Raw genomic sequence first — 26,944 nt, 5'->3', positions numbered from 1 at the left:
CACTTTGCATTGCAGGTTTCAAACACAGCAAACATTAAAGTTCAAATTATATTAACCAAAGGAGAGTTGGGCACAGACAATATGACATTAATACGGTTTACCAGTTAGGACAAAAACAAATTCAGATCATTATAATTAATATAGAAGATTATTTTAAGTGGACTTAGAAGGGCCATGTTCTCTCCATGAGATTCAGTGAATAAGACCCATATCAATATCCCCCCTTCCTCTTTACAGGTAAAGGTAGGAGACCCAGTAAACCAGATTGAACAAGCAGAAGGCCGTGGGGAAGAAGATCCGAGCATATGAGTCCATTTTGGCAATACGGATATGTATCCTCCCGTGTCTCCAAGCCCCTGTTCGGCAGTCTTCAAAACAGCAGAAAAAACTGGCACAGTCCTTGCCATCCAGACACTCATACCCGTATTCTTCATCTCTCTCTTGAAGATGTGTGGCATTGTTCATTTGAATGGTTGCCGATCGTGGGCGGATATCAATGGTAGGGGCCTGAGACAAGGGTAGGCAAGGGGAGGGACCAGAGTTAGTTACACTTGATAGATCCTAGAATTTTTGTCCACGATGTCACCAATGTGAATAATGGATCTGAAAATGGGTGCTTAGGAAATTGCTATGACATCGTGATCTACAATGGTGAAATTGAACTTAGAAAGAGAGCACATTTGCCAATTTCAACTTTTGAGCTTAAGCAGCGCAGCTGAAAATAATACCACCAAGCTAATAGCTATAGCAAGAAGATTGAACACCAAAAGAACTCAAAGTTTAAAGATTTAAATCAAACAACTACATGGCATTTTATTCTAGTAGCTATTAGATATGAAGTTAGATACATGGAGGCATTTAATGGTGCTGCATGTGAGTGGAACAGAGAAATAAAAATGCATCAATTTAGAAATCAACGTTTGTGTCATGCTTGCTTATAAGCAAATAGTAAACTCCATCACACTGAGCAAATACACTGTTAATAGAAAATGTTAAAAGGAAAAGAAAACTAGCTATGTAAATACGTAGTGGATTGCTGGGTTTATACCACAACAGCCTAATTTATGTTTTAAGGGAATCGAGTATTTTGTCTAACATTTAACATCTAGAAATCTCAAAATGTCGGCAATGTTTACCTACATGTAAATAAAAATTCATAAAAAATGTTACTATCTAGCTGTCAAACACTTTTTAGTATCTGAGAAGAAACTAGTAGCAATTAAACACATGCTAATGTAATCTTTGCTGCCAGACCAATTATGAAATTTCTATAAAATTAATTGATTTATTTAATGTTGCTTAAGATGAGAAATTTTGAGGTTAATATAAACAGAAATCCTAATGTCTCTGAAAAAGCCATCAGAATTTAACTGAAAATAGAAATGTCATTGTCCAATAGGCCCAGTGATCACATTAGAAGGAAAGGATGAATGTTTTCACATAAACTCTTTCAAAGAGAACATTGTTCTTATAGAACTGAAAAGTAGAGTTCAGACCCAGAGATTATTTTTAAATTTACCTACCAAAAAACAATCCCATTTTGTTAGGAGCAAGAGTTAAATTTTAGTTTTCAAAGGTCATGTACACAGGTGTAGCCAGCGAAACTGGGTCCCATCTTCATCTGAGAAGAGGAGGCCAGTCTTGACTTTGATATTGAAAGAAGACCTCTTTACTAGTGACATTGCATAGGTTTTATAGTGTTTGAACTTCATGTCCAAAACTTCTGTAAATTAGTGTAGTATAGCTGAATCAAGTGTAGAAACCTGTAAACTTTCTTCTGTCTTGTATGTGTTACCTCTAGTACAATGCTTAAATGACTACTTATAAAAATAAATAAATAAAACACCATGTAAGCGTTAATAGTTACAGTCAGCAGTGGCATGCAGTGAATTTCCATTCCAAAACATTATACCTTGAAGGAAAACATCCGAAGAAGCTTTGGGTTTGTAGACAGAAAAGAGAATAGCATTTTTTTTTTAACGAAAAGAAGGAAAGAAAAAAAAGAGAGAGAGAAAAAGAGAGACAAAATAAGATAAATTAAAGATACATTTTGAAAACATAGTGAGATGAACTGAAATTATAAACACAAAAGGACAGTACTGAGCTTAGGATAAAAATATATACCAGAAGTTGCAAAATAGAATCTTGTGATTTCCTGTGAAATTCTCAATAAATCAATCCAGAATTATCTGATTGTAAAAGCTAGTGTTGTCCAAATATGAGGAAGCTTATTAGTGCCTGGTTATAGAAATACTATGATTGCATTTTCTAATTATCATCAAGGAGGACTTAATAGAGTTGAATTTTGACACAATGAGCCAAAGGGCATATTAGCTGAAAAAATTCAATTTTAGCTTCTCATTCAAAATTTAGGCTCTTACTTGTTTTGATAAATTACCTTATTAGCTTAAAAGAGAAAATACATGTAATTCCCAGGTAATTTTATTTTTTCAGCTCCCTTAGCCCCCTTTCACCTCTGCCTTCTCTTTTTCTTCTGCCATCTCCGTGTCCCTAGATACATTATCTAACTGTTTCCATCTCTACAACGAGATGCACTCTTCAATGACATAGCTTTTGGAGGGAGTCAGAGAGTTCTTTCCAAAGAATTCTTCAAAGCTTATTTGAAAGCTCATCCTCACATCCTTGTTTCTGTGAGCAGGTAGAAAAATGCCTCATGTGAATAGAACCATTTTCTCCAGGGAGAATGAAATGGAAAAGGGAAGAGGGGGAACAAACAAGAAATAACACGACAAGGAAAGTAAAGAAAACGATAGAGAAAATGGAGAGACAGAGAGAGGCAAAACAGACAAGGAAGGGAAGGACTGCGTAAAGCATAATAAATATTTGAAAAATTAAAAGGAAGCATTTTAAAAAATGAATCATTATTATTGGTGCTTCTTTCTTTACTTGTTACAAAGTATTACATCTAAAAAAAAAAATGCCACTTGTATAATTTCACTGGGGATCCTGCAGATGAAACCTAGAATCAGCTAGACTCTCTCAGTATAATTCAGTCCCCAGTGTTCACAGTTCAGATGGGGAGCCACTCTCATGGCTCTTAGAGCAGAAGACCAGGAAAAGCCATCAATCCAAGAGCATAGGGAAATTCCCTCTGACCCCAACTTGGAGGGAAATGAACCTTAAGTTTCATGGGGGTTCCTGTGATCCAGACATTTTGTTCTGATGGATAAATGGATAGCTATGTGTTCTCCTCAACATCAACAGTATAAGACAATTATTGTACACACATTTAGTCTCTGTTAAAAGTTTGGTGGCAAGTTGAAGTCGTCTTACCTGTTTCCAAATCATGCAGACACTGAAATCAATCCCAATTGAGAAATGTAGAAATCATGAACATCAACCATCATCATCAACTACTAATGGTGAGAACTTTCGTGTACCAGATCCTCCACAATGCTTTTACCTCCATTAACACATTGATTTCTCACAAAAGTCCCAGAAGTAATGTATTTTTATAAATACCCATTTGATACATGAGAAAACTAAGGCACAGGGATGTTAAGTAACTTGCCCAAAAAATAGGTGAGCCATGTGTCTTAAAAACAAATCAGATACATTTTGAGTATGAAATCAATAGAAGTTCTTTGGTGGAAACACACACACTCAAGTGCATGCATGCACACACACACACACACACAAACACCTATACACACACATTAAATTATTTGCAAAAGTGCAGTCACACTTAAAAGTTGAAGAACCTTTGGCTTCCCATTGAAATGTCTTGGATGAAAAGTTTAATTTAAAACATCAGTAATTTAAAAGTATTATACTAAGGGTACCAGGAAGATGAAAATCAATGAAACCTAGTCTAATAAAAAAAAATAAATAAATAACATCTAGGAAATGGATACATTTCCCAGCAGTGGTAACAGTCCGCATGCAAAGAGGAGAGCAGGTAATTTATTTGCACAACTACTGTAACTCACAGATCACACCCACTGGGGGGAGACTGCCTTAGAGAGTCAGTTCTCTCCATAATGGAACTTATGGCCAAACTCACACATTCCGTTTTCATCTTGATGCCCTAAGTACTAAGGCTTCCCCTGCAGATAGGCTAACAAAAATCAAAGCTAAACAAAACCAGGTATTCTTTCTACATAAGATTATCTGTGACCTCAAAGGGAAATACTACATACAGGGTTTTTCTTCTTTTTGTCTTTGTCCTTGCTTGGTTTCCGGTTGCTAACAAAATAATGCAGGGTGCCATACTCCACCAAAGCAGAGAAGACAAAGATGAAGCAAACAGATACAAAGAGATCCATCGCTGTGACATAGGAGACCTTGGGGAGTGATTTCCTGGCAATGGTGCTGAGGGTGGTCATCGTCAAGACAGTGGTGATACCTGAACAGAGGGAGATAGAGCAGACGAACGTGTGAGTACATCAGCAAGTCAGGTCATTCATCACTCCTGAAACAGAACTTGGTTTATGACTTTCGATAAGTAGCCTCAGGACTAGCAAAGGAGGTGTTATGGAATGAATTGTGTCCCAAAAATACGTGCTGTAAATCATAACCCCTCTATCTATCGATGTAATCCCATTTTGGATTAGACTTTCATTTGTTATGTTAATAAGGACGTATCAGTGTAGGGTGTGTTTTAAGCCAATCATTTTTGAAATACAACAAGAGCAGGTTAGATAGACACAGAAGCAAGCAAGCACAGATAGAGGAAAATAGATATCACACCACAGGAAGATCGCCAAGGAACTGAAGGCTAGAAGCTGAAAAGAAACAAGGATTTTCCCCTAGAATTGACAGAGAAAGAAAGTCTTATTTTAGAGCTGGTGCCCTGGATTCAGACCTGTAGCCTCCTAAACTATGAGAAAATAAATTTCTGTTCACTATAGCACCTTTTATAGCACCTACTTGTGGTATTTCTGTTATAGCAACACTAGGAAACCAAGACAGAAGGCATAAGTGGAATTCAGTCACTCCCGTCTGCTATGTACCAGTCATGGGAAAAGGCACTGGATATTTACTACAACTAAAATAGGAATGTCCCTGCCCTCATGTACCTTATGTTTTAGTGAGAGAGGTGCTCTATGAATCAAATATATAAAGAAAAGTGTAATTACAAATGTTGGTATGTGCCAGGGAGAATAGCGGGGATGATGAGAATCTAGAATGCTGAGGGAAGGCTTCTCTGAGGAGGTTATGTTTAAGGCAAAGTTTAAAATATAAGAAGAAACCAACTGTTTTACCACTAACACAGGAGAGAAACTAAGGAAGGATGCTGAGGAAGCAAATCCAGAATCATTGTCTGTTCTCTGAATTGTTAGCATACCTGCCGTCTGGACAGGGGCAGGAGGATCAAGGTGATGTTGGTGAAACAGAAATTACATAATGCAGCAAAGACAAAGCATTTGTATTTTATTCAAAGTGCAAGGAGAAATCAGGGGAGGTGGTATGTGTGGGTGACACGGTCTGATGGATGAATTTTTTAGACCATTGTAGGATGGAAATTAGCATCTCAGAAGTAACATAAGAGCTTATATGTCCTGAAAACCAAGTGCTTCAACAAAAAACAAAACAAAAAACAAACACATTGCTTTTGAGTTGATTTCGATTCCCAGCAACCCTATTGGGCAGAGTAGAAGTGCCCCATAAAGTTTCCAAGACTGTAATCTTTACAGAGGCAGACTGCCGCATCTTTCTCTGGCTTAGTGGCTGGTGGCTTCCAACTACCAACCTTTCGGTTGGCAACCACGTGCTTAGCCACTGTGCCACCAGGGCTCTTGCCAAGTACTTTAGGTGCATCGTGTCTTTGAATCTTCACAGCAGGTATTTTCATAGATCAGGAAAATGAGTCTAAATGATCAGCTCTACATTCAACAGTAAAGTAGTAGAAGGATTTGAGCATGGAAGTTGAATATATGATTCTAAAAAAAAACCCTTATTTTACTCATTGTACAACAGCAGTCAAGAAAACTGGCCCTCCACAATGGTTGTTTAATGACCAGGGACAAAACTGAGACAACCTATACGTATCAACCAGAGAACGATCAGTGGCTTTACTTCTATAAAAGCTGTGTTACTTTGATTTAGTATTAGAATGAATTCCAGCTTCTGCTGTACAGACTTAAGTCATCTTAATAGTCTGGTCCTCGGTTGTCCCACCTGTTGGACGATATATTTGCAGACCTACCCTTATCTTATCCTTCTGTGATTCTAATTCAGCATTTTCTTTCATAACTGGAAAGCATCATTTTGTACTCCAGAAACCACAAGCTCTTTCCATCTCCAGCTTGGTAACTTACATTTCTGATGGGGTGGGAAAAAAGAAGTTTCCATCTTCTAATTATGTGAAATTCCGAAGATAACTACCGACCAAGAGACTTCCAGAGGGCAATCAACTTCCTCTACCCCAAATGGAGGTTCTGGGAGCACTCAGAAGGTAAAGGAATCAGGCATAAGAGACTTGGATAACAATGGTAGAAGAAGGCTACAAGGCAGAGCAGCGGTAGCTATCTCCCTGTAAGTCACACAGGGTCATTATGAGTGGTAATCGACTACAAGGCTCACAACAACAACAAGACATGAGTAACTGGTATAGTATGTAAATATTAAAAAAGAGCATATCTCCTCTGGATCTCTTAAGCGTTGATTCTTCGGAGCCGTTTTTGAGGGGCTTACTTATGTTTCAGGGACCCATGTGGCTCTCTTAGTTCATTTAATCTTAATACCAAGTTTCCTAAGTGCATGTTGTGCTATTTTGTGTTACTAAATTCCACATAAAAAGGAAGATAAAGGCTGGCTGAAATAACTTTAAGGAAAGAGAGATCATCAAGAGAACTGTAGCTATAAAGGCTGTCTAACCTTTTACTACACTATTATTTATTTTTTAAATTTTTATTGAGCTTCAAGTTACTACACTATTATTACTGGTTATATAATAAGCTGCCTCCTTTCCTGCTCTCTATACTCTGTGAGAGGCAGATAAGTCATCTGTCTTGACCATTGTATCCCTACAGTTGAACAAACAGCTGCCACTCAATAAATGTTTGTTGAATGACTCAATGAATAGGGTATATATGAAGGATAAAAAAAGCCTCAACCTACATTTGAGAAGTGGAATCCATATTGACAACTGGTGGGATACCTTTTTTAATGCAAATAACAGTAGCTCACATTTATTGATTTCTCCCTTTGGCCAGGCTTTGTGCCAAGCACTTTATATATTATCCTCAGGATGGTCTTATGAGGTAAGCACTATTATTTCTTTTATTCAGGTGAAATAACTGAACAAAGAAAGATTAAGACACTTGCTAAAATTTGTAGATGGTAGAGATGTGATATAAACCTAGGAAATCTGACTTCAGATGCTATGCTTTGAACCAAATTGTTATATTCCCTCTCTAAGAATAGGCTCCAGGAATTCAGGGAATATCAATTGAGATGTTTCAACAAAGAAATGCAGCACTGGAGGTGCTCACTCATCTATGCCAAGAAATATGGAAGACAGCTTCCTGGCCAACTGACTGGAAAAGATCCACTTTTATGCCTATTCCCAAGAAAGGTGATCCAACTAAATGTGGAAATTATAGAACAATATCATTATATCACACATAAGCAAAATTTTGCTGAAGATCATTCAAAAACAGCTGCAGCAGTGTATCGACAGGGAACTGCCAGAAATTCAGGCTGGTTTCAGAAGAGGACGTGGAACCAGGGATATCATTGCTGATGTCAGATGGATCCTGGCTGAAAGCAGAGAATACCAGAAGGAGGTTTACCTGTGTTTTATTGACTATGCAAAGGCATTCGACTGTGTGGATTGTAACAAATTATGGATAACATTGTGAAGAATGGGAATTCCAGAACACTTAACTGTGCTCATGAGGAAGCTTTACATAGATCAAGAGGCAGTTGTTCGGACAGAACAAGGGGATACTGGTTGGTTTAAAGTCAGGTAAGGTGTGCATCAGGGTTGTATTTTTTTCACCATACCTACTCAATCTGTAGGCTGAGCAAATAATCCAAGAGGCTGGACTATATGAAGATGAATGGGGCATCAGGATTGGAGGAAGACTCATTAACACCCTGTGTTATGCAGATGACACAACGTTGCTTGCTTAAAGTGAAGAGGACTTGAAGCACTTACTAATGAAGATCCAAGACCACAGCCTTCAGTATGGATTGCACCTCAACATAAAGAAAACAAAAATCCGGGGGGGCGGAGCCAAGATGGCAGACTAGGCAGACATTACCTCGGATCCCTCTTACAACAAAGACACGGAAAAACAAGTGAATCGATCACATACATAACAATCTACGAACCCTGAACAACAAACACGGATTTAGAGACGGAGAACGAACTAATACGGGGAAGCAGCGATAGTTTCCAGAGCCTGGAGCCAGCGTACCAGTCAGGTACGGCACAAGCACAGAGACCTGCTCCACCCCCCTGAACTAACCCCGGGAGAGGGACCAGCCGGTTCCACGGGCGGCGTGGGACGCAGCCGGTAGGAGAAGTCCCCGGGAGGCAGTGACTGATCTTGGAGCAGAAAGAGCAGCATCCGAGCCGGGGAACCGTCCCGCAGGGATTTGGACTGCTCGCAGGTACGCCATAAACACGGAGAGTTGCTCCACCCCCTGAACTAACCCCGGGAAGGGGACCAGCCGGGTCGCGCGGGCGGCGTGGGACGCAGCCGGTAGGAGAAGTCCCCGGGAGGCAGCGACTGGTATTGGAGTGGGGAGAACAGCGTTCCAGCCGGGACACTTGGTCGCGGCACAAGCACGGGGAGCTACTCCACCCATCTGAACTAACCCCGGGAGGGGGCCCACCTGGTTCACGGGGGCGGCAAGGCCACCCGGCTGGAGGGACGAGAAGTCCCCGGGAGGCAGCGACTGATTTTGGAGTTGAGAGTGCACCGTCCCAGTAGGGGAGCCTTGACGCTGGGCGTGGGGCTGGAAGCGGAGGATCTGACCGTGACTCCAGCGGGCCAGACCCCCTGGGGGCAATCTCCACACAGCCAGCACACATAGGCGACGCGCCCGCGGGAATCTCAGATATAACAGTCATTCCAAGCAAGACAAGCAACTCTGGCTATATTCTGAGGTGCTACTCTCCTATCTCTCTGTTCCCTCCCCCACCCTCCCCAGGCGGCTTCATTAACATCTGAATAGCCTGAGCCAGAGGGAGAACTCTGATAGGGATCTGACTGCAGTTTTTTTTTAGCGGATTTTCTGGAAAAACTAGTTTCCCAGTGATGGCTCGGAGACAACAATCCATATCAAACCACTTAAAGAAGCAGACCGTGACAGCTTCTCCAACCCCCCAAACAAAAGAATCAAAATCTTTCCCAAATGAAGATACAATTTTGGAATTATCAGATACAGAATATAAAAAACTAATTTACAGAAGGCTTAATGATATCACAAATGAAATTAGGATATCTGCAGAAAAAGCCAAGGAACACACTGATAAAACTGTTGAAGAACTCAAAAAGATTATTCAAGAACATAGTGGAAAAATTAATAAGTTGCAAGAATCCATAGAGAGACAACATGTAGAAATCCAAAAGATTAACAATAAAATAACAGAATTAGACAACACACTAGGAAGTCAGAGGAGCAGACTCGAGCAATTAGAATGCAGACTGGGACATCTGGAGGACCAGGGAATCAACACCAACATAGCTGAAAAAAAATCAGATAAAAGAATTAAAAAAAATGAAGAAACCCTAAGAATTATGTGGGACTCTATCAAGAAGGATAACCTGCGGGTGATTGGAGTCCCAGAACAGGGAGGGGGGACAGAAAACACAGAGAAAATAATTGAAGAACTTCTGACAGAAAACTTCCCTGACATCATGAAAGACGAAAGGATATCTATCCAAGATGCTCATCGAACCCCATTTAAGATTGATACAAAAAGAAAAACACCAAGACATATTATCATCAAACTCACCAAAACCAAAGATAAACAGAAAATTTTAAAAGCAGCCAGGGAGAAAAGAAAGGTTTCCTTCAAGGGAGAATCAATAAGAATATGTTCTGACTACTCAGCAGAAACCATGCAGGCAAGAAGGGAATGGGACGACATATACAGAACACTGAAGGAGAAAAACTGCCAACCAAGGATCATATATCCAGCAAAACTCTCTCTGAAATATGAAGGCGAAATTAAGATATTTACAGACAAACACAAGTTTAGAGAATTTGCAAAAACCAAACCAAAGCTACAAGAAATACTAAAGGATATTGTTTGGTCACAGAACCAATAATATCAGATATCAGCACAACACAAGGTCACAAAACAGAACGTCCTGATATCAACTCAAATAGGGAAATCACAAAAACAAACAAATTAAGATTAATTAAAAAAAAAATACACATAACAGGGAATTATGGAAGTCAATAGGTAAAAGATCACAATAATCAAAAAGAGGGACTAAATACAGGAGGCATTGAACTGCCATATGGAGAGTGATACAAGGCGATATAGAACAATACAAGTTAGGTTTTTACTTAGAAAAATAGGGGTATATAATGAGGTAACCACAAAAAGGCATAACAACTCTATAACTCAAGACAAAAACCAAGAAAAACGTAACGACTCAACTAACATAAAGTCAAACACTATGAAAATGAGGATCTCACAATTTACTAAGAAAAACGCCTCAGCACAAAAAAGTGTGTGGAAAAATGAAATTGTCAACAACACACATAAAAAGGCATCAAAATGACAGCACTAAAAACTTATTTATCTATAATTACTCTGAATGTAAATGGACTAAATGCACCAATAAAGAGACAGAGAGTCACAGACTGGATAAAGAAACACGATCCATCTATATGCTGCCTACAAGAGACACACCTTAGACTTAGAGACACAAACAAACTAAAACTCAAAGGATGGAAAAAAGTATATCAAGCAAACAATAAGCAAAAAAGAAGAGGAGTAGCAATATTAATTTCTGACAAAATAGACTTTAGACTTAAATCCACCACAAAGGATAAAGAAGGACACTATATAATGATAAAAGGGACAATTGATCAGGAAGACATAACCATATTAAATATTTACGCACCCAATGACAGGGCTGCAAGATACATAAATCAAATTTTAACAGAACTGAAAAGCGAGATAGATACCTCCACAATTATAGTAGGAGACTTCAACACACCACTTTCGGAGAAGGACAGGACATCCAGTAAGAAGCTAAACAGAGACACGGAAGATCTAATTACAACAATCAACCAACTTGACCTCATTGACTTATACAGAACTCTCCACCCAACTGCTGCAAAATATACTTTTTTTTCCAGCGCACATGGGACATTCTCTAGAATAGACCACATATTAGGTCATAAAACAAACCTTTGCAGAGTCCAAAACATCGAAATATTACAAAGCATCTTCTCAGACCACAAGGCAATAAAACTAGAGATCAATAACAGAAAAACGAGGGAAAAGAAACCAAATACTTGGAAAATGAACAATACCCTCCTGAAAAAAGACTGGGTTATAGAAGACATCAAGGAGGGAATAAGGAAATTCATAGAAAGCAACGAGAATGAAAATACTTCCTATCAAAACCTCTGGGACACAGCAAAAGCAGTGCTCAGAGGCCAATTTATATCAATAAATGCACACATACAAAAAGAAGAAAGAGCCAAAATCAGAGAACTGTCCCTACAACTTGAACAAATAGAAAGTGAGCAACAAAAGAATCCATCAGGCTCCAGAAGAAAACAAATAATAAAAATTAGAGCTGAACTAAATGAATTAGAGAACAGAAAAACAATCGAAAGAATTAACAAAGCCAAAAGCTGGTTCTTTGAAAAAATTAACAAAATTGATAAACCATTGGCTAGACTGACGAAAGAAATACAGGAAAGGAAACAAATAACCCGAATAAGAAATGAGAAGGACCACATCACAACAGAACCAAATGAAATTAAAAGAATCATTTCAGATTATTATGAAAAATTGTACTCTAACAAATTTGAAAACCTAGAAGAAATGGATGAATTCCTGGAAAAACACTACCTACCTAAACTAACACATTCAGAAGTAGAACAACTAAATAGACCCATAACAAAAAAAGAGATTGAAACGGTAATCAAAAAACTCCCAACAAAAAAAAGTCCTGGCCCGGACGGCTTCACTGCAGAGTTCTACCAAATTTTCAGAGAAGAGTTAACACCACTACTACTAAAGGTATTCCAAAGCATAGAAAATGACGGAATACTACCCAACTCATTCTATGAAGCCACCATCTCCCTGATACCAAAACCAGGTAAAGACATTACAAAAAAAGAAAATTATAGACCTATATCCCTCATGAACATTGATGCAAAAATCCTCAACAAAATTCTAGCCAATAGAATCCAACGACACATCAAAAAAATAATTCACCCTGATCAAGTGGGATTTATACCAGGTATGCAAGGCTGGTTTAATATCAGAAAAACCATTAATGTAATCCATCACATAAATAAAACAAAAGACAAAAACCACATGATCTTATCAATTGATGCAGAAAAGGCATTTGACAAAGTCCAACACCCATTTATGATAAAAACTCTTACCAAAATAGGAATTGAAGGAAAATTCCTCAACATAATAAAGGGCATCTATGCAAAGCCAACAGCCAATATCACTCTAAATGGAGAGAACCTGAAAGCATTTCCCTTGAGAACGGGAACCAGACAAGGATGCCCTTTATCACCACTCTTATTCAACATCGTGTTGGAAGTCTTAGCCAGGGCAATCAGGCTAGACAAAGAAATAAAAGGTATCCGGATTGGCAAGGAAGAAGTAAAGTTATCACTATTTGCAGATGACATGATTATATACACAGAAAACCCTAAGGAATCCTCCAGAAAACTACTGAAACTAATAGAAGAGTTTGGCAGAGTCTCAGGTTATAAAATAAACATACAAAAATCACTTGGATTCCTCTACATCAACAAAAAGAACACCGAAGAGGAAATAACCAAATCAATACCATTCATAGTAGCCCCCAAGAAGATAAGATACTTGGGAATAAATCTTACCAAGGATGTAAAAGACCTATACAAAGAAAACTACAAAGCTCTACTACAAGAAATTCAAAAGGACATACTTAAGTGGAAAAACATACCTTGCTCATGGATAGGAAGACTTAACATAGTAAAAATGTCTATTCTACCAAAAGCCATCTATACATTTAACGCACTTCCGATCCAAATTCCAATGTCATATTTTAAGGGGATAGAGAAACAAATCACCAATTTCATATGGAAGGGAAAGAAGCCCCGGATAAGCAAAGCACTACTGAAAAAGAAGAAGAAAGTGGGAGGCCTCACCTTACCTGACTTCAGAACCTATTATACAGCCACAGTAGTCAAAACAGCCTGGTATTGGTACAACAACAGACACATAGACCAATGGAACAGAATTGAGAACCCAGACATAGATCCATCCACGTATGAGCAGCTGATATTTGACAAAGGACCAGTGTCAATTAACTGGGGAAAAGACAGCCTTTTTAACAAATGGTGCTGGCATAACTGGATATCCATTTGCAAAAAAATGAAACAGGACCCATACCTCACACCATGCACAAAAACTAACTCCAAGTGGATCAAAGACCTAAACATAAAGACTAAAACGATAAAGATCATGGAAGAAAAAATTGGGACAACCCTAGGAGCCCTAATACAAGGTATAAACAGAATACAAAACATTACCAAAAATGATGAAGAGAAACCGGATAACTGGGAGCTCCTAAAAATCAAACACCTATGCTCATCTAAAGACTTCACCAAAAGAGTAAAAAGACCACCTACAGATTGGGAAAGAATTTTCAGCTATGACATCTCCGACCAGCACCTGATCTCTAAAATCTACATGATTCTGTCAAAACTCAACCACAAAAAGACAAACAACCCAATCAAGAAGTGGGCAAAGGATATGAACACACATTTCTCTAAAGAAGATATTCAGGCAGCCAACAGATACATGAGAAAATGCTCTCGATCATTAGCCATTAGAGAAATGCAAATTAAAACTACGATGAGATTCCATCTCACACCAGCAAGGCTGGCATTAATCCAAAAAACACAAAATAATAAATGTTGGAGAGGCTGCGGAGAGATTGGAACTCTCATACACTGCTGGTGGGAATGTAAAATGGTACAACCACTTTGGAAATCTATCTGGCGTTATCTTAAACAGTTAGAAATAGAACTCCCATACAACCCAGAAATCCCACTCCTAGGAATATACCCTAGAGATACAAGAGCCTTCATACAAACAGATATATGCACACCCATGTTTATTGCAGCTCTGTTTACAATAGCAAAAAGTTGGAAGCAACCAAGGTGTCCATCAACGGATGAATGGTTAAATAAATTGTGGTATATTCACACAATGGAATACTACGCATCAATAAAGAACAGTGACGAATCTCTGAAACATTTCATAACATGGAGGAACCTGGAAGGCATTATGCTGAGCGAAATTAGTCAGAGGCAAAAGGACAAATATTGTATAAGACCACTATTATAAGATCTTGAGAAACAGTAAACCTGAGAAGAACACATACTTTTGTGGTTACGAGGGGGGGAAGGAGGGAGGGTGGGAGAGGGTTTTTTTTATTGATTAATCAGTAGATAAGAACTGCTTTAGGTGAAGGGAAAGACAACACTCAATACATGGAAGGTCAGCTCAATTGGACTGGACCAAAAGCAAAGAAGTTTCCGGGATAAAATGAATGCTTCAAAGGTCAGCGGAGCAAGCGCGGGGGTCTGGGGAGCATGGTTTGCGGGGACTTCTAAGTCAATTGGCAAAATAATTCTATTATGAAATCATTCTGCATCCCACTTTGAAATGTGGCGTCTGGGGTCTTAAATGCTAACAAGCAGCCATCTAAGATGCAGCAATTGGTCTCAACCCACCTGGAGCAAAGAAAAATGAAGAACACCAAGCCCACATGACAACTAAGAGCCCAAGAGACAGAAAGGGCCGCATGAACCAGAGACCTACATCATCCTGAGACCAGAAGAACTAGTTGGTGCCCGGCCACAATTGATGACTGCCCTGACAGGGAGCTCAGCAGAGGACCCCTGAGGGAGCAGGAGATCAGTGGGATGCAGACCCCAAATTCTCATAAGAAGACCAAACTTAATGGTCTGACTGAGACTGGAGGAATCCCGGCGGCCATGCTCCCCAGACCTTCAGTTGACACAGGACAGGAACCATCCCCGAAGACAACTCATCAGAAATGAAAGGGACTGGTCAGCGGGTGGGAGAGAGATGCTGATGAAGAGTGAGCTAATTATATCAGGTGGACACTTGAGATTGTGTTGGCAACTCTTGTCTGGAGGGGAGATGGGAGGATAGAGAGAGAGGGAAGCCGGCAAAATTGTCAAGAAAGGAGAGACTGAAAGGGCTGACTCAAGACGGGGAGAGTAAGTGGGAGTAGGGAGTGTGATGTATGTAAACTTATATGTGACAGACTGATTGGATTTGTAAACGTTCACTTGAAGCTTAATAAAAGTTATTATAAAAAAAAAAAAAAAAGAAAACAAAAATCCTCACAACTGGACCAATGAGCAACATCATGATAAACGGAGAAAAGATTGAAGTTGTCAAGGATTTCATTTTACTTGGATCCACAGTCAATAGCCATGGAAGCAGCAGTCAAGAAATCAAAAGACACATTGCATTGAGTAAATCTGCTGCAAAAGACCTCTTTAAAGCATTGAAGAGCAAAGATGTCACCTTGAAGACTAAGGTGCGCCTGACCCAAGCCATGGTATTTTCAATTGCATCATATGCATGTGAAAGCTGGACAATGAATAAGGAAGCCCAAAGAAGAATTGACGCCTTTGAATTGTGGTGTTGGTGGAGAATATTGAATATACCATGGACTGCCAAAAGTACGAACAAACCTGCCTTGGAAGAAGTATAACCAGAATGTTCCTCAGAAGCAAGGATGGCGAAACTGTGTCTTACATACTTTGGACATGTCAGGAGGGATCAGTCCCTGGAGAAGGACATCATGCTTGGCAGAGTACAGGGTCAGTGGAAAAGAGGAAGACCCTCAACGAGGTAGATTGGCACAGTGGCTGCAGCAATGGGCAGAAGCACAGCAACGACTGTAAGGATGGCTCAGGACCGGGCAGGGTTTCGTTCTGTTGTGCATAGGGTCGCTATGAGTTGGAACCAACTTGAAGACACCTAACAACAACAACAACAACGATAATAGGTGGGGGCATTGGTAGTTCAGTAGTACAATTCTTACCTTCCAGGAGGTAAACCCAGGTTTTGTTCCTGGCCAACGTACCTCATGCACAGTTACCAACCATCTGTCAGTGAAGGCTTACCTGTTGTGATGATGCTGAACAGGATTCAGCAGAGCTTTCAGGCTAAGATGAACTAGGAAGAAAGGCCTGCAGATCTACTTCCAAAAATCGGTCAATGAAAACCTAATGGGTCACAATGGTTCTATCCCAAACCAGTCATGGGGATGACTCAGGCCTGGGCAGTGTTTCATTTCATTTAGCTGTGCATGGGGTCACCATGAATTGGCAGATTACTCCAAGTCAGCTAAGAACAACAAGAAGAATCGGCACATAGACTATGTGGCATGAAATGTCAGGCAGTGGGAAGAGCTATTACAGATTCCAAACTGGGGATGTGATGTGAGTCTGTGGATCTGACACATTGTCATGGTGGAAACTTAGGAAGCTTTAAGTTTTTCATCTACAAATGGAGGTGGTGAGAGAGGAAAAAAACAAACAAGCTCGTGGGGCTCTTGTGAAGATTAAATTAAATCACATGGATAAAGTTAGTCTCAATAAATGCAAGGTATTATTATCATTTATTTCAAAGTTCTGCTTCTCAAACTGAAAATGCTTCTCCGAGGTTGTCTACGCATTAATTCGTGTAGGAGTTCTTGGTTATATCTAATTACAGTTGATATTTTTATAGAGAAATTGAACATTAAATTGGCACCGTGACCTTCATTTCAGATTCAGGCCTCAAGCCATACTTGGCCTATAAGAAGTGAAAATGTCCCTGTATATCAGAAATAAGTTCACTTAAAAAAATTTAGTATGTGATAACTTAGGTGAAACAAATTCTGACATGTAAGTTAAACACTGATCTAGCAAATTGAGAAGTTATTTAGGATACATGGGAGTTCATCACAAACATGTAAAAACATAATGTGGAAAAATTGCTTCATGATATTTTCAAGGTTCTGGCTTGAACCATAGACAAGAGAGCTGTTATGACATCAACAATAAGAAGTAGTGGTTTTAACAGATTGATCAGCCAGCAAAAGACAGCTGACATGGTTTTTAAGTCCAGTTTTGCTAAGCAAAGAAAGGAAACTTCTCTTACCTGAGGTAGATGAAAAATATCCATAGCTTTCATCAATTTTCCAAATCTTGGCATGAGGGATGTTAACTTACCTCAAATTACTTGGGTGAAAAATACTAATATATATATATTCTTCATTCCATTCATCCTCATTACACCATGACTAAAGGTACATTCAGGTGTTATAAGCTCCAAGAGCACTCTATCCCATGTCCTGGTGGTCTGTGCTCAGAACACAGCCAGATCCCCCAGCCGTATGGTATATTTATCTCATTCATCAAACAATATGGCTTTAATTGTGTTCTATGGCAATAAGCTTAAAGTCTGCAGGTGTTTAAGGTCATCACATTTAACTCTTGATCCTAAACATTGAAAAAGGTGATGGGGCTTAATAAAATCTAGGGCAGTATTTGAAAGCATGCCTGCACATTAGAATCACCTGGGCAAATTTTTAAAAATCCCTACACCTACTTGAGACAAATTAAGAATCTCTCTGGTGGTTGGACTCAAGTTATCTGTATTTTTTACAGTGGCACAGTGGTTAAGCACTCGGCTGCTAACCTAAAGATTGATGGTTCAAACCCACCAGCTGCTCTGTGGGAGGAAGTTGTGACAGTCTTCTCCCATAATGATTACAGCCTTGGAAACCCTATGGGGCAGTTCTACTTTGTCCTATAGGGTCGCTATGAGTCAGAACTGACTCAATGGAAACTTTTTTTTTTTTTTAAGTAGTGATATAAATATGCAGCTAATTTTGAGAAGAACTGATCTAAGGAAGTCAACGGTGCAGCATAGGTAAAGATAGAGAAACTGTCTCAGGCCCACTCCCCACCTTCCCCCACAAATGGCCTCATGCCCATAGCAAATCTTTGTGCCATTAGCTGAGGTACAGATCTATACCAGACTAGCTGTGTGATCTTGTGGAAGTCATTTTACTGTGTAGAACCTCTGCTTCCTTAGCTCTAAAAAATATGATAATGATAATAATTTTTATCTTTATCACAACTGCTTCAATGGAATTGTTGCGAGGCATAGAAAAGGCTTGGAAAACACATTGAACTTGCCTGACATGTAAATGATCAAGAATTATTCTTATTGTGCTCCATTGAGTCGACTCTGACTTATAGTAACCCTATAGGACAGACTGCCTAGTAGAACTACCTCATAGGGTTTCCTAGGCTGAAATCTTTATGGGAACAGATTGCCAGGTCTTTTCTTCCACAGAGCTGATAACGGGTTCTAACCACCAACCTTTCGGTTAGCAGCGGAGTTCTTAACCATTTTGACCAGGGCTTCTTGATGAAAAGCTTGGATCATCTAACTGCTCTTTGCTTAGGGCCCTCACCCTCAGTCCTTGACTCACTCACCTTGAATCCTTCTCCCATCACTGTCCTTTGTCAATGAGCAAATGCATGGCTGAAATGAGCTACTCCAGTTTTCACAGAGGGAGTTAGATTAGGACTCTTGGTTCAAGAAGATAGGTTGATATGAAATCTTATCCTTAAAATATTTTCAAGAGGTATAAATTGGAATTCATCAATGCATTTCTTTAATCCATTTATAAGGACCCCAAACAATTTATAAGAGCATATACTAATTGAATAATCATTGAGGTACCAGCTATGTACCAGGCACTGTGCTAATACAGATGATGAAAAAGATATTTATATTCTGATGTGAGACACAGACAGCTAAGTATCCAATGCAATACATTCTACTCACAGTGATGAGAAATAGTCCTAAAGTAATAGTTTCAACATATTTTTAGTTAGCATGCAGCATTTGACAAGATGTAATTGTTGAATAGGACTTGTAACACAGAGTACAGCATATAACAGGAGGAATCAAAATAACTTCATTTTTAAACAGATGGAAGACTAAATTGGGCTTGGAAGAGGACAAATATGCAAATGATGTCCTTTTTCTTTTTTCTCCCACGTAATTGTATGTAATATCTTATTTAACCCTGATAATATCTCACCAGTTGGGTGCAAGAAATTATACATGTTTCACTTATGAGGAAACAGATTTAGAGAGATTAAAGGGCATTTCATTACCATCTCTGTATGTGGGTTAAAAATCCAGATTAGCTGCTGTCTTAGTTATCTAGTGCTGCTATAACAGAAACACTACAGGCGGGTGGCTTTAACAAAAAGAAGTCTATTTTCTCACAGTTTAGGAGACTAGAAGTCTGAATTTAGAGTGCCTGTTGTTTGCTCTAGAGGAAGGCTTTTTCTTTCCGCTGGTTCTGCAAAAAGGTCCTTGTCTCTTTAGGCTTGCATTTCTGGGCGATCTTCACATGGCTTGACATCTCTCCTCCATCTCCGGTTTTTTGGTTTGTTTGTTTAACATCCTTTCTATCTCACAAGAGATTGACTTAAAACACACTCTACACTAATTCTGTCTCATTAACATAAAAAAAACAATTCTCAAATGGGATTATAACCACAGGCATTGTTATTGTTGTTAGGTGCTGTAGAGTCAGTTCATATCGACCCTATGCACAACAGAACAAAACATTGCCGGGTATCTGCCATCCTCACAATCATCGCTATGACTGAGCCCACTGTTGCAGCCACTGTGTCAATCCATCTTATCGAGGGTCTTCCTCTTTTTTGCTGACCCTCTACTTTACCAAGCGTGATGTCCTTCTTCAGGGACTGATCCCTCCTGACAATATGTCCAAAGTATGTGAGGCGCAGTCTCACCATCCTTACTTCCAAGGAGCATTCTGGTTGTACTTCTTCCAAGACAGAATTGTTCAGTCTTTTGGCAGTCCATGATATATTCAATATTCTTCACCAACATCACAATTCAAACACGTCAATTCTTCTTCAGTCTTCATTGTTCATTGTCCAGTTTTCATATGTATATAAGGTGATTGAAAGCACCATGGCTTGAGTCAGGCACACCTTAGTCCTCAAGGTGACATCTTTGCTTTTTAACACTTTAAAGAGATTTCCTGGAGCCAATTTGCCCAATGCAATGCGTCTTTTGATTTCTTGACTGCTGCTTCCATGGCTGTTAATTGTGGGTCTGACTAAGTAAAATGAAATCCTTGACAACTTCAATCTTTTCTCCTTTTGTTATGATGTTGCTTATTGGTCCACTTGTGAGGATTTTTGCTTTCTTTATGTTTAGGTATAATCCATACTGAAGGTTGTGGCCTTTGATTTTCGTCAGTAAGTGCTTCAAGTCCCCTTCACTTTCAGCAAGCAAGGTTGTGTCATCTGTATAATGCAGGTTGTTAATGAGTTTTGCTCCAGTCCTGATGCCCCATTCTTCTTCATACACTCCAGTTTCTTGGATTATTTGCTTAGCATGCAGATTGAATAGGTATGGTGAAAGGATACAACCCTGACATACACCTTTCCTGATTTTAAACCACGAGATATTCCCTTCTTCTGTTTGAACAATTGCCTCTTGGTCTATAAACGGGTTCCTCATGAGTACAGTTAAGCGTTCTGGAATTTCCATTCTTTGCTATGCTATCTGTAATTAATGATACATACAGTCAAATGTGTTTGCACACTCTACAGAACACAGGTAAACATCTTTCTGGTATTCTCTGCTGTCAGCCAGGATACATCTGACATTAGTTGTGATATCCCTTGTTTCTCATTGTCTTCTGAATCCAATTTGAAGGCTTGGCAGTTCTTTGTTGATGCACTGCTGCAACCATTTTTGAACTATCTTCAGTAAAACTGTACTTGTATGTGATATTAATGATATTGTTCAATAATTTCTGCATTCTGTTGGACCACCTTTCTTTGGGATGTGCACGGATATGAATCTCTTCCTGTCAGTTGGCCAGTTATCTGTCTTCCAAATTTTTTGGCATAGATGAATGAGCTCTTTCAGCGTTGCATCTGTTTGTTGAAATATCTCAATGGTGTTCGGTCAATTCTTGAAACATTGTTTTTCACTAATGCCTTCAGTGCAGCTTGGATTTCTTCCTTCACTAGCATCAGTTCTTGGTCAAATGCTGCCTCCTGAAATGATTGAACATTGACCAATTCTTTTAGGTATAGTGACTCTATCTATTTCCTCCATCTTCTTTTGATGCTTCCTGAGTCATTAAATATTTTGCCCATAGAATCCTTCAATATTGCAACTCAAGACTTGAACTTTTTCTTCAATTCTTTCAGCTTGAGAAATGCTGAATGTGTTCTTCCCTTTTGGTTTTCTAACTCTAGGTATTTGCATGCTTTATTATAATACTTTGTCTGCTCATGCTGCCCTTTGAAATCTTCTGTTCAGTTCTTTTACTTCACCATGTCTTCTTTTTTGCTTTAGCTACTCTATGTTCAAGAGCAAGCTTCAGACTCTCTTCTGACCTATTCTCCAAGGCAAATAGCACCATACGTGATTGGTTGAATAAACTGCACATAATTTTAAAAGTGTGTGGGGGACTCCCCATAATTTCAAATGCAATTTTCCCCAAAATATTCTTTTCAATGGCTCTTCTGTAAAGAGCTAGTCACTGTATATGGATGTCTTCAAATATCCACACAAAAATTTTGCATGTTAGAATTAACAGCCAGTGGTGTGATGGTAGATAACAATTGACTCTCTATTAAAAAAAAAAATAAAGAAAAAGAAGGCAGCCCTAATTTGTACTGTTTGCCTAAGTCATGGTGTGAATATTTCCACCTTGATTGATTTCAAGCTACCAATGAGGCATCACTGAATATGGAGTTAGGAAAAGATAAAACACAATGAGCTCTCACCAGCTCGTATAAGCAGCTTCAGCAAAGCACTACCCAGACTTCTCAACTACTGGAACTCGGAATGGAAAAACAAACAAACCTGAAGTAAAGGCTACATTTTCCAAACTTTTCCAACCAAAACAAACAAAAATCTCTTGAAAATACAGGGTTTTTTGAAGTTATTTTAAATTCATTAACAAGTAAACTTCCTAAAGAAACTCAAAAAACTAATGACTTTAAGAAATTGCTGGCTGAATTTAAAAGCAAATCAACTTAGAAAGGAAAATCAAGATAACTTTGTGCTGGGTACTTATTTTGGGACACTACAGTACAAGGAAATGTGTCTCACCTAGAGATGTTCTTGCTGGAACAGCATCCTTATTGATCCAGAAAGACACCCAAGATAGGACAACGATGAGTGTGCAGGGAATATAGGTCTGGATGGTGAAGTATCCCATTCTTCTGCTCAGGTCAAAGTAGACAGACATGACCACATAATCTCCTACAACAGAGCAAAGATAACACCATGACACCATAACAAAAACTGGTGTAAAAAAAAAAAAAAAAACAACGGTGTGCACAATTTAAATTAAGGATTCTATACAAGGAGTATGGGGCCCTGGTGGCATAATGGTAAAGAGCACTCAGCTGCTAACCAAAAGGTCAGCAGTTCAAATCTACCAGTCGCTCCTTGGAAATCCTATGGGGCAATTCTACCCTGTACTATAGGGTTGCTATCAGTCAGAACCGACTCAACAGCAATGGGAATGTAGGTATACAAGCGGTAAGGAGCCCTGGTTGTTAAAATGCTCAGTTGCTAACCAAATATTTGGCTATTTGAGCCCACTGGCTGCTTGGTGAGAGAAGTATATGGCAGTCTGCTTTTGTAAAGATTTACAGCCTCAGAAACCCTATGAAGCCGTTCTACTCTGTCTTATAGGGTTGATAGGAGTTGGAATCAATGCAACGGCAATAGATTTTTATACAAGGGGTGGGGCACATGTGTGCCGTGTATGATTAAACGCTTGGCTACTAACCAAGAGGTTGGAGTTCCAAACCCACCAAGAGGCCACCTGGAAGAAAGGCTTGCAATTTGCTTCTGAAAGGTCACAGTCATGAAAACCCTAAGGAGCACATGGGGTTGCTATGAGTCAGAATCATCTCAAAAGCAACTGGTTCTTATTTTTATTCATTCATTTTTTAAGAAGGGATATATTCTACCCACTTGGGTTAAGAAAACAATCAAACAACAAGCCAACACCCTGAATTGAATCCTGATCCTTATAGAAGCACTGTAAGAACTAGAGGGAATAAAATATTTTCTTTTTTGAGATGTTCTTTGACCTTGTCTTCTGTTCTTACTTAAAGCACACAATACAAATTTTTGTGTTTGGTGTGGACAGCAGAGAACAGTGCTTCTATACTGTTCCTCTCTTGCCTACAATGAATTCTGAGGTTTGCAACAATTTTCTCTTGTTCTCAAGACCTCTATTCATAAAAAGCCAGAGAGGGATATCCTGGTACTTGACATTAATAAATGAATATATTACTCAGAATTTATAACCAAATCTCAGTGCTGAGACATATTTATTATTGGATTTTCATTGAACCATATGGTTTTCCTTCACAGAAATTACTTCAATTTGTAATTGATTGTTGTGACGTCCTTCTTCCCTGTTGGGCGTTAGCTGCTGAGTCCATGAACAGTGCCAACTTTAGCCCACCATTGCACCACCAGTGCCTAGCATACTGCTTGACTCCAAATATGTATGCAATAACATTTGTGGAATAAGTGAATGAATGCATTTATAAATTTTAAACATAAAAAAGAAAAAAAATCAAGAAGCTGTATTATGGAACATATAGATTAAAACAGGAATTTATATAGATCGTCCAGCATATGTACTAATAAAAATACTAAAGAATCAAATAATCATCATATAGGTATGAATGAAAAAAAAATTTAACGTTATCTAATTTGAAATTTCTGAGTTTTTAAAATGATGATTTGAAAATTGCTTTTAAAATCTCATGCCATTTATTTTGGATGATTCCCAGTGAAATTTTAGGGAATTTCAGTTTTTGAAATTAGAAAATATACTGTTAAAATATGTCCCAGTTTTTCTCTATGTTTTCCTTATACCCTTTGAGAGCACCAACTTTAAAGACTATGTCTTCCCTCAAAATGAGAAGTGAATAAATGAGACCACTTTTCAAATGTGGCTTCTTTTTTCTTTACTAAATTATATTTTGCTCTAATATACATGGATAATTAAATCCAAATCATGTGTCTTAGCTTAATTATTTGGCTTCCTGCCTGTGTTTCTCTATTTACTTGGCTGATTTAGAGCTGATTTGAAAATAAGGTGTTTTAGAAGCCTCATGCCGAGCAGACTGACTTAGCAGGGTGAGTTATTAATACTCAGGCCAGTTCTTCTTTCCACTCTCAAGCTTCATAATGAGGATTTGCTCTTCCAAGCTGCCAAGACAGAAAATCTTCATGGGCAACTCTTTAAGGGAGTAAAGGTTCTTCCTTAAGCCTGCAATGTTTCCTGAGTGGGGTTATGAATGCCTTCTAACAGTACCTTTTGGTAGAATGATGGACTAATACTTGTCTGAGTCAGGTGTGGTTAAGGCAGTGATAGTGACAACTGACACCGACCAGGGAATTGAGCCTCCAGTGGAACACCAGTCCCCTCAAAGACCAATTGTTGTTGTTTTAGCTGCCATCAAACCGGCCCCTGATTCATGGTGACCCCATGTGTTACTGAGTAGAGCTAATCCATAGTGAGTTCTTTAGCCTCAGTCTTTATGGAGGCAGTTTACCAGGGCTTTCTTTAAAAAAAAAAAAAAATTTTTTTTTTTTTTTTCTTTCACAGAGCCACTAGGTGGATTCAAACTGCCAACTTAGGTTAGCAGCCGATCATAAAACACTTGTACCACGCAGTCTCCTCAAACATCGATAAGTAGCAATCATTCCTGAAAACTTCAAGATAGTAATGTCTTGCTGGTGGTAATTAAATTTTGGTTAACTCCATGATATTATACTTCTCACGGTCCAGTGGTTAAGAGCTTGGCTGCTCATCAATAGGTCAGCAGTTCAAAACTGCTAGCCACTCCCTGGAAACCCTATGGGGCAGCTCTACTGTGTCCAATAGGGTCACTATGAGTTGGAATTGACTCCCTGGCAATGGGTTTGTTTGGTTTGGTATTGACTTATCTGAACATACGGTATTTAAAGTCGTAGGATTTCATAAACTAGTTTGGTCCCTGCTTTTGTCCTAATTTAGACTAGGGCAGAGACTATTCTAAATTAAACTATTCTGAATGCTAGTCTAATTTAGAATAGACACAAGCTATGATTGAAGATGAAAAACCTTTAATTTGAGATGACCCCTATTAATGCCTATATTTTTCTCTCTTGTTTGTTTGGCCAGAATATCAGAAGCAAGTGCAAGCTCCCTTACTTTAGACAGAAAAAATAAGCCATTAGAAAAGATATATTTTTTAAGTGATAATTTCATAGGGTGTTTTCTTACTCCTCTTTTCCATGTCTTTGAGAGTTCTTTCTCCATATTTCAAATGTGTGGAAATGAAAATTTACAAATTATAGTATTTGAAATATCTAAACAATGTTAGCAACTTCCTTCCTCCTCTCATATAAGTCAATAAGAATCTACACTTTGGCCTTAATGACCTGACTCTTCTAAAGGTGAACTCTAAAGTTGCCTCAAGTTAACAAGATAATTATTTCAACACAATTCACTACTTCCCCTTAGGGTAGAGCCTAAACTTCTTTGGCCTACTTATCTATCAATTTCTTTTATACGGTAATAGCTTCCGAGCATCTTTCATCTTTGCGCGCAAATCCCAAGCTTTTCTACCACTGTATTACGGATTCAAACTTGGAAACAGGCCGTTTAAAAGCAAAGCTGCTTCACAGTGTCAGCCTGATGCCGTCTTATCTCTCAGACCACATCGCTTTTTGTATTCTTAAAAACTCTCGGGCAGAGGAGCCTATAAAATCAAATCCTCTTAAAGCGCCGCATCAGTGATTCCCCAAGCCCGAAAGGTTTAAATGCCAACCAAGTCAAAGGTGGTTATTTCAGCCGCTTCAAATTTATTCTATTGATTCATCTTACCGTAAGCTATTTAAAGTCACAGCAGTTTATAAATTAGTTTGGCCTCTGCATTTATTCTAATTTGGGATGCTATAGACTCAGGCTATGATGGAGGAGAAAAGGTATATAATTTGAAATAACGCCTATTAATGTCCTTTTTTCTTTCCTTTTTTTTTTTTTTTTGTGAGCTTTGTCCAGATTTAGGAGGAGACAATCAACATCAGTAAAAGAGACAGCTGTAATCTTTTTTTTTTTTTTTTAAACTGTGGTGTTAAATAGCCATGTAAATATTTTAAAATTCAGTGTTTATTAGAATGTTCAGGCTTTTATCTCAAACATGAAATAATTTTAAATCTTAACAGTTCATGATAGAGAAGTCTTTTCCTTTGTTGAATCCCTGAAATAATAAAAATAATTATTTTCTAGTTACTGGTAATGAGAGCCTACTATGTGCAGGCATTGAGCTGAATTGTTCGCATGTATTTTCTCTAAATATCCCAAAAACTCTGTCAGGGTGGTGAAAAAAACCTAAGACTCAGGTATACTTTCACTTTCTTCCTCTGTCATCATCATTTTTACCTTGTTGTATGCCCTTAGGCCTTTTCCTACTCATAGCAACCCCACGTGACAGAGTTAAAATTGCCCTGTATGGTTTTCTTGGCTGTAATCTATGGAAGCAAACCAGCAAGTTTTTCTCCTGTGGAGCCACTTGGTGAGTTCGAAGGACCAACCTTTGAGTTACCAGCTAAGCACTTAACTATTACTCCACC

At 38.7% G+C, this 26,944-nt stretch overlaps 1 protein-coding gene across 6 annotated transcripts in view; it reads right to left on the bottom strand.

Moving 5' to 3' along the window:
- Positions 1–231: 231 nt before the first annotated feature.
- Positions 232–26,944, bottom strand: part of GABRG2 (gamma-aminobutyric acid type A receptor subunit gamma2) — a 124,572-nt gene continuing 97,859 nt past the window's right edge. For 3 of the 6 annotated variants that reach the window (XM_064279034.1, XM_003404640.3, XM_064279040.1), the window contains 4 exons: positions 22,403–22,555; positions 4,161–4,366; positions 1,913–1,936; positions 232–507 (listed from right to left, as the gene is read on the bottom strand). In XM_064279034.1, the coding sequence (XP_064135104.1) occupies positions 232–507; positions 1,913–1,936; positions 4,161–4,366; positions 22,403–22,555 (659 nt within the window). The remainder of the gene's footprint in view (positions 508–1,912; positions 1,937–4,160; positions 4,367–22,402; positions 22,556–26,944) is intronic. The other 3 variants (XM_064279038.1, XM_003404641.4, XM_064279046.1) reach the window with 3 other exon arrangements.

The sequence above is a fragment of the Loxodonta africana genome, chromosome 2, assembly GCF_030014295.1.
Source record: "Loxodonta africana isolate mLoxAfr1 chromosome 2, mLoxAfr1.hap2, whole genome shotgun sequence".
Lineage (NCBI taxonomy): Eukaryota > Metazoa > Chordata > Mammalia > Proboscidea > Elephantidae > Loxodonta > Loxodonta africana.
Note: the sequence above shows the minus strand (reverse complement) of the source record. Positions and strands in the feature narration are given on the sequence as shown.